This window comes from Synchiropus splendidus, chromosome 5 (assembly GCF_027744825.2).
Source record: "Synchiropus splendidus isolate RoL2022-P1 chromosome 5, RoL_Sspl_1.0, whole genome shotgun sequence".
Taxonomy (NCBI): Eukaryota; Metazoa; Chordata; class Actinopteri; order Syngnathiformes; family Callionymidae; genus Synchiropus; species Synchiropus splendidus.
Window position 1 is genome coordinate 29,233,318 of NC_071338.1, and position 12,775 is coordinate 29,246,092.

A 12,775-nucleotide genomic window follows, 5' to 3' on the forward strand; every position below is an offset into this window, starting at 1 on the left:
TTATCAAAGTGCTGACAACTAGAAAACACAAAAAATCTGCCAGCTCCAGTAAAACACAAGAATCTGAAAAGCAGAGAATCAGAAGCAACAAACTTACAACAGCAAGGATTTCATGTTTTTGTCAGTGTACGGTTTCAATTCTAGACATTATCTCACACTCCAGAAATAGATCTTTGATCCTCCCATCACTGCCCACTCCGGATGGAACAATATGAGAAAAGGCATCCAACCAGCGAACAAAGGGAAGAGCAAATAAAAGAGGCAACTAGTGGGGAGCAGAGTAATTGTACAGCTAAACATCACTCGTGGCTTTCATGAGCATTTTATGACAATAGCCGCAAAGCATTCTGCAGTATTCAGTAAAACACTCAAGACTAAGTGGTAAAGGTGCAATGGACATTATTTCATATGCATGCTTTATACCAGAAAAAAAGACAGAAGTAAAATTGAACATCTGACTTCATCGCCCTAACAAATCCATGTGGCCATGCTAGAGTCAATGATGAGTTAAAGTCCAAGAATGTGTGTTAATAAAATGTTATTATTTTCCTTTCAATGCTGCTGTGACTTTACTGGATCGACTACAACCAATCAATCAAATAAATGATTAAAATTAATACATATTATGATGCTGCTTAATGGGTCGGTGAGGTGCAATCCAAGGTGTATGATTTGTATCGCCCTGAAATTATTTATTGTTGTGACGGCTCAAGTCACAACAAAAACATCTTTTTGTACAAATTGTGTGTTTGTCAGACGTAAAACATAGATGTGTACATTGTTAGTACTTATTTATTACAGCTCAGGGACGTTAAAAAAACTGAATGTACTTTGAGATTTTTTGCATTTTTAAAGATTTTTTTCCCTGATTTGACGATTATTTAAAAAAAATGTACATTAAATTAAAAGATTAAAATAACCAAATATCAGACAGATAGTTGAGGCTTACATTTTAAGTCTCAAATGGATTTTATATTTTCTCATCCTTCTGCTGCCTGAATATATTTCAGCGTTCAACTGAAATTACAGTGATTAATCACACGTTCCCTTCTTACTGCATCACTCAGCTAATGATTTTAAGCAAAGTTACAAATTATTCACACAATTTGAAGAACATTGCCCCAAACCTGCCTGAGTCACTATAAATCTCTCACCATAAAAGAAGCGCCTTCTGAATAAAAACCTGTTTGGAAAGGTTTTGTTTCCCTTGATGCAGCAGAGACTCACAACAGACTGCTCTCACAATGTTGAGTGGCTCTTAAAGTAGCTGTCTTCATAGAAAGACAAGGAATTAGTATACAGTGCCTTAAAGCCCATCTGACTGGGAAACGCAACACCAAGCCAGATATTCATCTGACTCACAGAAAACTTTGAACGCTGACTCTTTAGTTGAGGGTAAGAAGCGCTCAAACCCACCATACAATTGAATTTTCAATTCAACGAAATGTCATAAATTAATTAGAAAAACTGTAGAAAGGCTTTTAAGAAGCAGCTGATGCCATTTCAATAAATGTAACTACTACTACGCTATCTGGAGCAGGGACAAAGATTTCTAGCTATATTGGCACAAATCAACATGAATCCACTAATTTATTATTAAATTATATTATATTATATATTCATAAAACACCAAGTATTTCACGTCATTGTTTACAGACCTTTATCATCAAACCATTTTAAAGTCAAGTGCCTTCAGTGATGGATAAACTAGTTTTTATTCATGAAAAGTAAATCTCTCTCCAATCAGCTGCGGTCAGTCTCTTCATATGTCCTTGCTATATTGTGTGGCTTCAGAGTGCAAAACAAAATGTCATTGGTTGATGGTAATATGAATGTGAAGGCCTGTTTATAAAGTTTGGATGACCTTGGCACTGGGCACATGGCAGAGACTAAACTCCTGAAAGAAGTCCTGGAAATGCCGGGTTAAAATACACACACGTGACTGCCAATATGAGATAGGAAAAAACGCGCTATATAAGCAGCACGCACAAACAAGGAAACATTGAATGAAAACAGGAAATGCATCTCACTAACTGAGAAACCCCACGGGGTGTATTTACTCTTTCTACAAAATAAAAACCAGTGGACTGTTGAAGACAGGGTCCAGCCAAATGACCACGAGGGACCAAGTGGCTGCTGGTCAAATAAACTTGATATCCTTCCTGGTTGCAGGTTACAGGCCTGTAAACATCGAACGCTGCATTCACAAGAAGGAAAATACAGCAGCATGCAAATTAATTGGCTGATGATACAGCTGGTTGCCCTTGAATGAGTAAAGTGAGCACAAAGTATTTCAAGCTGCCCCTAATTCATTCTGGCTGCCATGTGCTTCACCATCTATAGAAGTCAAAACACACTCATCCTGTGCCTCAAAAGTTATTTTGGGCATCTCTTCACTCTCGGTTTCAGTATCTCTGACAGTGCTCACAACCCTGCTTGAAAGAGTGAAGTTTTTCTATTTCAGTTTTCGTCATGGCCACATCACAAAACTTAATAATTATTTTTATTAATATTGTAATCACAATAACGAATTACCATTTTTCATGACGTCTGTGTCTGGATTTCTATCATCTGAATAATTAACTTTTTGAAATCTGCAAGCCGTGTTCAATGTAAAATGAAATTACGCGAACTCGATACAAACAATCTCCATCGTGTGAATGCCCACCCAAGACTTTGTAGGCAACACTGTTAAGCAAGAGGACAAGTCTCTGACCCTCTGTTAGGTTGAATGTGAAACATTGGCATGCTTTAGTAATACACAGTGGACATGTGAGAGTAGGTAGCCTAAATAAAACGCTACCTTCCATTATCGATAACCATAAGACTGCATCAGAACTACATGTACTCCAATTAACTCCTCCCTATTGTGTGCTTTACTTTCATTTTTACTGCATGCTATAATTATATGTTATTACCTCCAGGAAGTTTAATAACAATCAAAAGAAGTGAGACAAGGAAGTCAACTTTAGAAATCCAGGGCAGTGTCAGGGCTCCATAAATTCCTTGGAATTGGCTTTCAAAAAGTTCTGACATTTTTGAGAACACGTGGCCTCATATCTTGATAAGGAATTGAAAATGTTTTGCCAAAATGAGAGGAACTCTTTGACATGTGCAAGGTATGTGGGTGCGGTTGCCGATGCGTGCCCCAGTTTTGCACGCATTTGCGTTAGTGACATGATGTGCTTTGCTGCATGTTTGTTCCCGCAGTCGACATTACCTAGATGTCACTCCAATTCTACAAGTACACGTGACACCCTCTAACAGTCTTGGCTATTGGTTTATCTCTTATGAGGCTTCACCTTTGCCCTGAAAGATCTTTTTATTTGCTCTCCTCCCAAATGTGCTCAATTCCACCTCCCATCTTTCATGTGTTATTGAAGTCATCGCAAGAATATTCTAGCTGACCAATCCTCCACAGCACTGGCCATTTTAATTTTACACCATTCTTCATGATTTGTTACGAAACATCTCAGTTAAAATGTCCCCAAAATTTAGAAATTATAGATAAAAAAAACTGTTCAAATGGCTTCACTGTTCACCTCCTCCCATAAACTACAATTGATGTCTTTGTAGCGAACCAAAACAAAGACCAAATTCAGTCACATGAAAGTAAGGTTTCCACTTTCAGATTCATAGTAGCAGTGGTTAGCTTAGGAAAGGTTAAAGTGGTGACCATGTATTCATATCAAATTTCATAGAGCAAATGGTCATTGAGATAATACGATGGCAATGAGGAAGACTTGAATGTTATCACAAATGTAGCTCACACAGGACTAAATGTGGATCATTAATCCTACTTCACTTTTCTCTCAGGAACATCAAGGCGTGTCAAAAAGAAGTACACGTACAACCAAGGCACTCAGCTGAGTCATCCAAAATTTTAGTTAATTTTCGAACTATTAGGTCGGATTTTGAGCAAAGCTGTTATCAACTGTTGGTCGTACATCATGGGGTTTGCTCCCCTTGCTGGCACAAAAGACAGGGATTGGCATTGCAACTTCATCTCCCCCTATTTGATCCAATTGTCACCTGGCTGACATTTAGAGAACAGCTAAAGCCAGGTGGTTAGTATTAATCCAACTATTCTCCAAGGGTGACAAGCCTCGGATATGTATGTGATATCAATAGAATATAAAAATAAGTGTTGACCTTTGTTAGTTATGTTGTTTTAGAAGAGCTATGTCACTCATTTCACAACTTGAGATATTGAGAATTCCCCATCCAGTCATTCAGAAACAAGCAGCGACATCAGGGAACTTCTTCAAATAATTTCAGCCCTTAAACAGAGTAACTTCCCCTGAACAAACATAGATGAACTATTGCAGGAAATTCACCAAAGCCATACCAATAATCGCATTTTAATGGCATCTGCCAATAGCTTAATCAATCCTCATTTCAGGTCATCACAGGACAAAACCGGTCAGCTCTTATCACCATCCAGCAGTTTTAAAATCAGAAAATTTTCAGGACATATTTTTGGGGTGATACATGACTCTGAAAACAAACTGATTTTTTAGCTTTATTTTTCCCGACATATCGCAAGTCTGAACGTGACTTATTATATCCAAGTTATTTCACGAACAGAATTTATTGTTCACAGATTGGCACCTTATTCCCACAAAATGTTTTGTTCCCACGCAGTAGCAACAGGAAGTCTGGTTTTTGGCAAAGACACTGGTGGGTCACATTTTTTTAGAGTCTCTGGTATGTGGATTTTAGGTAGACAGGATGCCGTGCAGCATGGGAGATATTTCCTTGTTCTTTTTTCTCAAGGAAGGACATTTTTACCCTGAGTGTGGATGTTTGGAGACTAGAAGCGACTGCTGTGCAGGATCCTGTATCAACATCATCTCACACACACATAGAAAGCGTATTTGCACTTACCTATAGTACCGAGACTGGAGGTACGTAGAACAAACTGCTTTGGACACATGGCTCGCTGAGCCAAAGTCGATCACCTTCACCCTGTAGGGTTGTCTCACTGGGTCCACCAGCATAATGTTCTCTGGCTTGAGGTCTGCATGTATCAGACCCATGCTCTTCAGCTTCTTCAGAGCTGTGGCCACCTGCTGCAGCACTGGCCGTATCACTTTCAGGGGCAGTGGGCTGAACTTATTCTGCTTCAGAAAATCATACAAGTTCTGCTCCAGCATCTCGAACACCAGGCAGGTGTGGCTGCGGTGCTGAAAGCATTCAAACGCTCTCACCAAGTTGTGCTCGTCTGCATTTTCCCCACTCAGACGAGCGAGGATGCCCACCTCGATTTGGCCCTGTCGTGCATATGACGGGTGGTTCTTTAGAATCTTCACAGCCACTACCTCACCGGTGCCCCTTTTCCAGCACTTCACAACTTGGCCAAAAGTGCCACGGCCCAAGAAATCCAGCACTTCGTAAGTATTCTTGATGGAACACAGGACTTCATGCTGTACAACCTGATAGTCCCCATCACCTCCTGCTCCACCTCCTGCTGCACCCTGTTTGGAGGGTGGCCCTCCCCCCCCTACTGCTGCAGGTGCAGTCACTGCTGCATTCCCGACATTCGTTGTTTGCAACATAGCAGGCAACATTGAGAGTTCCTCCACAATCTGCATGGTGCTCCCTTGATTATCTGAGTCCTCGCTTTTACGTTTCAGCCCACATCGCTGAGCGCTGTCAGCTGAGTTCAAACCTCCACAGTTCCTTTCGCTGTCTCCTTCCTTCTCTCTGCTCTCTTCACCCCCTCCACAGCAGCCCTCTCCCCTTCCCCCTCCTCCTGCTCCTGTAGCTCCACTGCTGCCTCCACTTGCCGAGTCTGTCTGCTGTTGCTGTTGTTTTATTTGCTGTTGCTCTAGTTGCTCCTTGCTCGGTGGGTGAACGTCCCCCGCGCCCTGTTGCTGCTGAGCAGCGGTCGAGCTTGGTCCTCCTTCTCTTTTCCCGGGCTGTTGTCGCTGTACACCACGTACCACAACTGTCTGAACCGGGTAACGCTGTCCTCCACGCCCTTTCACACCCGCATCCAACTCTCGGTTAAAAAACGAGTGGGCTTGTTTTGTTAGGTGAACGATGCCAAGGCTTCTGCTGTTCAGATAAGTCCGCGGGTGGGCCCTCTCATGGTACACACAGCTGCTGGGCTCAACTTTGAGTTTCTTCACACTGCTAAAGGCACTTGTCTGGGTTGGATAGATGTGTGGTGGGTAGACCAAGACTTGTGAGGCCATACCTGGAGGGACAGAAAAAAAAAGTTTAGCATTAGTCGCGAGGATGACTGTGAGTTTTATTTTGAGGCAAAATTATTACTGATAAATGCTGCACAATAATGCAAAAGCATAGCCATAAACTAAAAGAAAATGTGTCTTGAGCCTTTAAAACATCATCTTCCAGTTCAGTGAGTTTACTGAATGGTGGATGTAGACTGTCCTGATATTGATTAAGATACACAGCCGTCCTGGTATTACCTCTGCAGAGAAAATGATTAACCTAGAAACGGCTTGCCTGACCTTTCCCTGCCATTTCAAAGCATCCAAGTGTGGGTCTCTAAGCAACCAGTGGATAAGGAGACGCAGAACAACGAGTGACAAACAAACCAGCATACAGTCACAAAAGCATTCACGTCTCCAATTACCTTTGATGCATCACACCCATCGTCGTCCCTCTTTCTAAGCCAGAGAGCATATTGACAACTCTATAATTGGGACAATGTAATGATTAAAAAAACGCAAATTTAACAGAGCACAAAAACATCAACATGGCTACCACCTTTTTTTTTTTGCTCGAAACACTGAAAACAAATAAAGGATGAATAATGCCTCTTGTCCTGCCCTCAAAATAGATGTGAGCAAATCAGAAGACTGAGTCAGAATCCAATGTTGCTGGGTCTAATGTCAATCGGACTACTTGTTTATGCTGCCCACATTCCACGTGGGACGAAGGCGATACATAACAAAATACATAAAACATGACTGAACATTCGAGCTGAAAGAGAAACGAAAATACAAAAAAAGCCATATTAGCTTCTAACTGTCCTACAAGAACATTCAATGCCTGATAAACAAATGAAGAAGCTTAAAGGCCTTAAGACTGCAGACGTCTCTCTCACTCCCTTTCTGCAGTCCACCTGACTATATTTTCATACCAATCCTCCCCAGCCTAGCATCAAATTCAATTTCATCCAAAGTAGGTCAACAATTCTGATCTGCCAAAAAACACACTTAATGGTGACTGGTTAGACACACCATGCAAGTCAGGCGGTTTAGTGACGAATCTGAAGATAGGCATCTGTTGCTCTTAGTCCTATAGAAGGCCACACATTCATTGGTTTGCCATTACAGTCCTACTGTGGTGTCACCTTGCATCCTTCATCACGACAGAAGCATTCCAGCAACCTTGGGTGGATAAGTTATTGCTCATGGCTGACCTTTTGACACCGGTTTACCAGAAATGATGGTGTGAATGAATAACACAGGTCAGCGTCAGTGACAACATCTGAGCTGACTAATAAAACAGAAAACCATGAGGAGATAACAGGATTTTCTATTTGGTTTCCAGATTAAATGGAAGTCAAGCCTTTTATACATTGATCAAACTAGTTCATTGATCAAGGTTACCAAAGCTCAGACATTTACTATCATTCTGATCTAGTTTTCAACATTAGGAAAGGCATTTATGCTGTCAAGATGATCATCAATCTGATGCTCAGCAATTGTGGGACCCTGATCTCCTGGTAGCTGCTTGGCTTCAAAGCAAATACCTCCATGCCAAAAAACACACTGAAACGTCAATAAATATTACCATGTATTAAGCTGTGATTTACGTCACTTGCGCCTTTTAAGTAGATCAAAATAAAACTACACATTTACAAATAGCTAAGATGCTTCAGTAACACGAGGATTCAATCATTTCAAGTTTGCCCCCAAGTCGGTCCAGTTGACCAAAAAGGAGCCTGATTAAGTTTCAAACTCTTGAGCAAGTGACGCATCTGAGGATTGTATAACTAACCACAAAATGTATAAATAACTACACATTCCTTAACCTTCTTCCAACTATTCCAATAATGAAGTCGGGCAGGGCAAGAGCCCATCCCAGTTACCAAGGGTGAAAGGCACAGGGACACTCTGGACTGCAACCAATCATCACTTGAGCTGTTTATGTAGAGATTGTATATATGCAGAGTTGCCAAAAGCTGCTGCTTCGTGCTTCATGAGGGCACGAGACACACCGAGACTATGCTCTCCTCTTTATTATATCCACAGAAAAGCTTGACTTTGGTCCAGAACTGCGATGCATGCTGAAAGCTTGGCACCATCCAATAAAGAGAAATCTAACATCCATTTTACACAACAAGGAAATGCTGGGGCTTTTTTTAACAAAAGTTTATTTGCTGAACTCACAGCAAATATCAAGAATATTTATTTGTTGGCTCAATGCGTTGGGTAGGCAGAAACTCAAGAGTAATGTGGTTTTCTTGCACACAGTTGGTGCCACGTTCACAGCTTAAACGTGAGACAAATCTGTACCATATAGGCTAATCATTAAGCTCAAGCATGTCAATAAACTCAGGAGAAGACTTTACTGAAGAAGACTGATTTCATATCTCCCATCAAGGCTTAACTTGAATTAAAACCCACCAAACATATACTTTTTAAACACTGAAATTGGAGCAAGACAACAACAAAACACAACAAAAAGAGTCATGACATTGTCTGAAGTTGGTTTTAGAAATGGTTTTCGTGACTTCTTGGGCATCATAAGAGCATATAACTGGATATGACTGTGAAAGTCACTCAACTAGGTATAAATGAAATGTCATAGAAGGAACACTTCAGTACATGTTGGTGTCTCATGAGCACACGAGTTTCTGGACACAAAGGCTCTATTCTTCAAGCATGTGACCGTGAGGTCTGTCAATTATTAACTTTTCTTGTCATTTGCAAGTCTATTTCTGAATCATTTTGGAATTTCACCAGCTTCAGTACACAAAAGTAAAATAAAACTTCTTGTTTTCAACAAACACAGCACTGAGAACTAACAGAAATAACTTCAGATTATTTGGTTTATTTCTATCAGCAGCGTCCATGACATAATGTACTGCAATCAATTTCCCTGCCCTTCTCCACTTACTACTCAACACAGCAACATCACCTTTTAGAAATGCACACACCTTTGCCTTTCAGTGTTTAGGGAGAAGATACATAACTCATGAGCCTTGCATAGAGTTTTTTATTGTTTTTTCTGTTTCAAAATTAAAGACAGAAATTGCTTATATATAAAAAATTTTTTAAAAAAAATCAAACCATATTAAAAGTATATATATACTAACTGAGGAATGTGTACAGCAAAGATGAGAACGTTGTATTTTAAGTTGGGGGAAAAAAAATCAACGCAACTGTGCCATTGATTAAACCCAATAGTACTAAGTAACCAGACAAAACTAAAAGATATGTGAAATATGGCGGAAACTCGAGAGTCACAGGTCTGTTGTGTCTGAGGGCTTGAGAACAAGAATGTCAATCCCTCTTGACACATGAGAATGGATAAGTGCAGGTAAGGTAAGTCAACTGGAACAAATCTTAGTAAACATTAACAGATACCTCAACTTTGTTGACAATAGACGATTAAGGTGAGAGACAAAAACAACATGCCATTAGGAACACACATATTACTAGCATAATTATGGTCTTTGCTATTCTGTTTTCCCCATAAAAAATGATGAGCGACTACACCCTGCCACAGAGTAGATTGAACTATAACTGTGGAGCAACATGTGTCCCCTATCAGCACGTGTATCGGCTACAGGATATGAAATGTGATCAATAATGGACATTTGAATTTTTAAGCTCCAAGGGAAGAGCTATTTTCAGAACCAGGTGACAAATAAAATGTGTGTTTTAGACTAACATTAAAAAAACATATAAGGGGGGAAAGATATATGATTGAAATAAAGAACAAATATGAGTAAAAAAAAAATGCAGATACAGTTGAGTTATGCCTGTTAACCAAATCGTTTAAATCTTATTGTAGATAAGTCACATTTTTTTAAATGTCTCATAAGGGCTTCATGTGTAATTTAAGATCAGGACCGAGAAGCCACGACTGCTATAGCCCAACTATATATAACTTGTTTACTGTATGTATTGCTTTCATTTAGGGTCTTGCATCCAAATTAGAAAAGGGTCTTTCGACAGGTCAGGTTTCTGTCCCCTGCTTCAGACTAAAAAAAACGTCGAGGAAGTGAGCTGTGACAGAATTTCTGATGCTCAAATTCAGTACATCATTTCTATTAATCTCCTCGACAAGGGGTTTGTGGGAGTTTATGGCAATTTTTGCTAAGGATTTCCGGGTCTGTGTGTAGTATTTGCCCAAAGCCAAGCAGTTAGTTCCGACTATCAGTGGTGCTGAGTGGAGATGGTTCTTATGTAATTATATTTATTTTATTTGCATTATTGTTAAAGAATGGACTTCTATTTCTCCACATTTGCTCAGTGCAGATAGTTCATGTGCTCCCTGTTATGTATTGTCTCTCTATTTTTTATTTTATTTTCTTTGTTGTTTGTTTAATGTCAAACTGTTTAAATAATTGTAGTTCTCTTCGTCACACATTTATATAACATCAAGTCCTTTATTCTGCCAACAAGTGCGGCTTCAAAAACTGGCATTTTGAAAACATGCGTAACATCTTTATACAATCAAGAATAATTGAGTTTAAGTTTACATACATTTATACAGGAATCATTTTCTTGCCACATCGCCCAGCCTTACTCATAATTATCGTCTGTGGAAAGGTTTGACTCATTCGCCACTTTAAAATTACTGGTTATAAAACTGTTCGTTTTTCAGTTTCTGTGCGGTTATGGCTTCTGTACAGCGAATGAGAGGAGAATTCCTTTCACTGAAGTGGAGGATTACACGTAACGGTTTATCACAATGGAAATAGCTTGGATATTTTTAAATTCCGGTTACACAAGGAAGCTCTTGTTAAGAATCTTAGCAATTGGAATTAAAATATCCACCACTTCGAGCTAATGCTATTGAACGGGCAGGAAATGTATACGTGTACAATTCACATTCTTTTATATGTATTTATCGATCGCGTTAAAGTTTTGTTTAGATTGTCTTGTTTCTATTCTTGAGCAATAGCAATCGATATCTTGAACGATCAACTTCGCAGTGTTTGTTGATTTAGTACTGGCTTGTCAAAAACACGACAGGAATAACCAATACATCCAGGAGGTCACAACATTAATAACGAATCAACAACAGCGAGACAATTCCGCGCTTATAATAAAAATGTAGGCCTCGTTTTCTTGACTATTCCATTCGAACTGGTTTCAGTTACACAAGCAGCTAGCTAAGCTAACTTTGTTGATAAGTTATGGCTGCATTACGTCACGGCCAAACTACAGTCTTTACGGTAATACAACATATAATTATCGACTGAGAGACACGTATGATACTCACCTTCACATAGAGTCACTTAAAGTATAATCCAGGGCTTCTCTGAACATGTTATGGACTTATAAATCCATCCCATGCACAGTTCGCCTGCACTGCTGCCATCTTGTCCTAGACGACAGGAAGGGAGAGCTCGCCACCATCTCCCACATTTTAAACATGGATTAACTCCGACATACGAACATCCAGCAGCGCCGCGACGACTCCAGGTTGTAGCCACACGGTTCAAATTCGCCCTCTTTCTTTTAGGGCTCGACTGCCCATCTGTGTGGGGTATCCGTTACACCGTCTGTAGGAACGGCTCCGCGGCCCTGGCAGTCTCGAACATGTCTCTCTCCCCGATCTACTGCAAGCGAATGTTTGTGAGCTGACGGCTGTGGACAGACCAGAGCAATCGAGCGCAGCGCATTCTTCGCCCTTTCAGAGACGATTCGATGGAAATAACCAGTCATCAAAGCAAGGGGCTTTTAACTTAAGAGACACATTTACGCCAATTCAAACCATTATTTCGTCAGTTTTAAGGGGTAGGATTAGATTAATCAAACAGTATTTTTTTTTATTATTTTATTTCCTGTATGGCTCAATCATAAGCCAAGTCTGTGACAATGCTTCATATATTTTAGACGAGATTCACCCTCATACTGTTGAAGAATCAAGTGTCATACACCATCAGGAATTAAGTTACAAATATGGGCCCAACATTTTGAACAGTGTTGTTGTGAATTGATCTTGTGATATTAAAAAATATCGAATCTAAAGTGACAATAATTGTACTCACATTCATATTTCTAAAAAGTTTTTTTTCATGGGAGAAAAGCATCAAGTTATATTAATTGTATCTTTTAAAGTCAGCATACCTTTCTCCTTAGAGCACAAATGCATACACTTTCCATCTTTTATCATGTACTTTTAGAGAGGTTCCTAAACAAAGTTGACATATTTACTGCTTGCTGGACGACAGTTGGTCAGATAACAAAGCCTGAACGCTTTGAAATTTGTGGGTCACGATATCATCAAGTCTATGCCTACTGAATTACATGTTAATTATATTTCCATCAATACAGAAACAAAGACACACTTGTATTTTATTTTTTTCTTTTGAAGTACTGTATACATTATCATGGGTGGAAAGCTGGAAACACCCTGGCAAGATCCTTGGTCAATCGCAGTCCACGTGGAGCATATTAAAAAACATTTGTGTGTATATCAGTATATCAATGACTCCAATCTTTTTTTTCTTCCAAATAACAACCATATCAAGTGGTAATTTAAATAAAATGGAACAATGAGCGTCTAAAAACAATCTTCTCAAGTCAGAAGAGTAATTTACTGACCAAACTGTCCT

General features: G+C 39.6%; 1 protein-coding gene across 4 annotated transcripts in view; it reads right to left on the minus strand.

Moving 5' to 3' along the window:
• Window positions 1-11,776, minus strand: part of hipk3b (homeodomain interacting protein kinase 3b) — a 30,675-nt gene extending 18,899 nt beyond the window's left edge. For 2 of the 4 annotated variants that reach the window (XM_053866602.1, XM_053866605.1), the window contains exons 1-2: window positions 11,437-11,776; window positions 4,888-6,202 (exon numbers count right to left, since the gene is read on the minus strand). In XM_053866602.1, the coding sequence (XP_053722577.1) occupies window positions 4,888-6,200 (1,313 nt within the window). In that variant the 5' untranslated portion in view covers window positions 6,201-6,202; window positions 11,437-11,776. The remainder of the gene's footprint in view (window positions 1-4,887; window positions 6,203-11,436) is intronic. The other 2 variants (XM_053866603.1, XM_053866604.1) reach the window with 2 other exon arrangements.
• Between the last annotated feature and the right edge of the window lie 999 nt (window positions 11,777-12,775).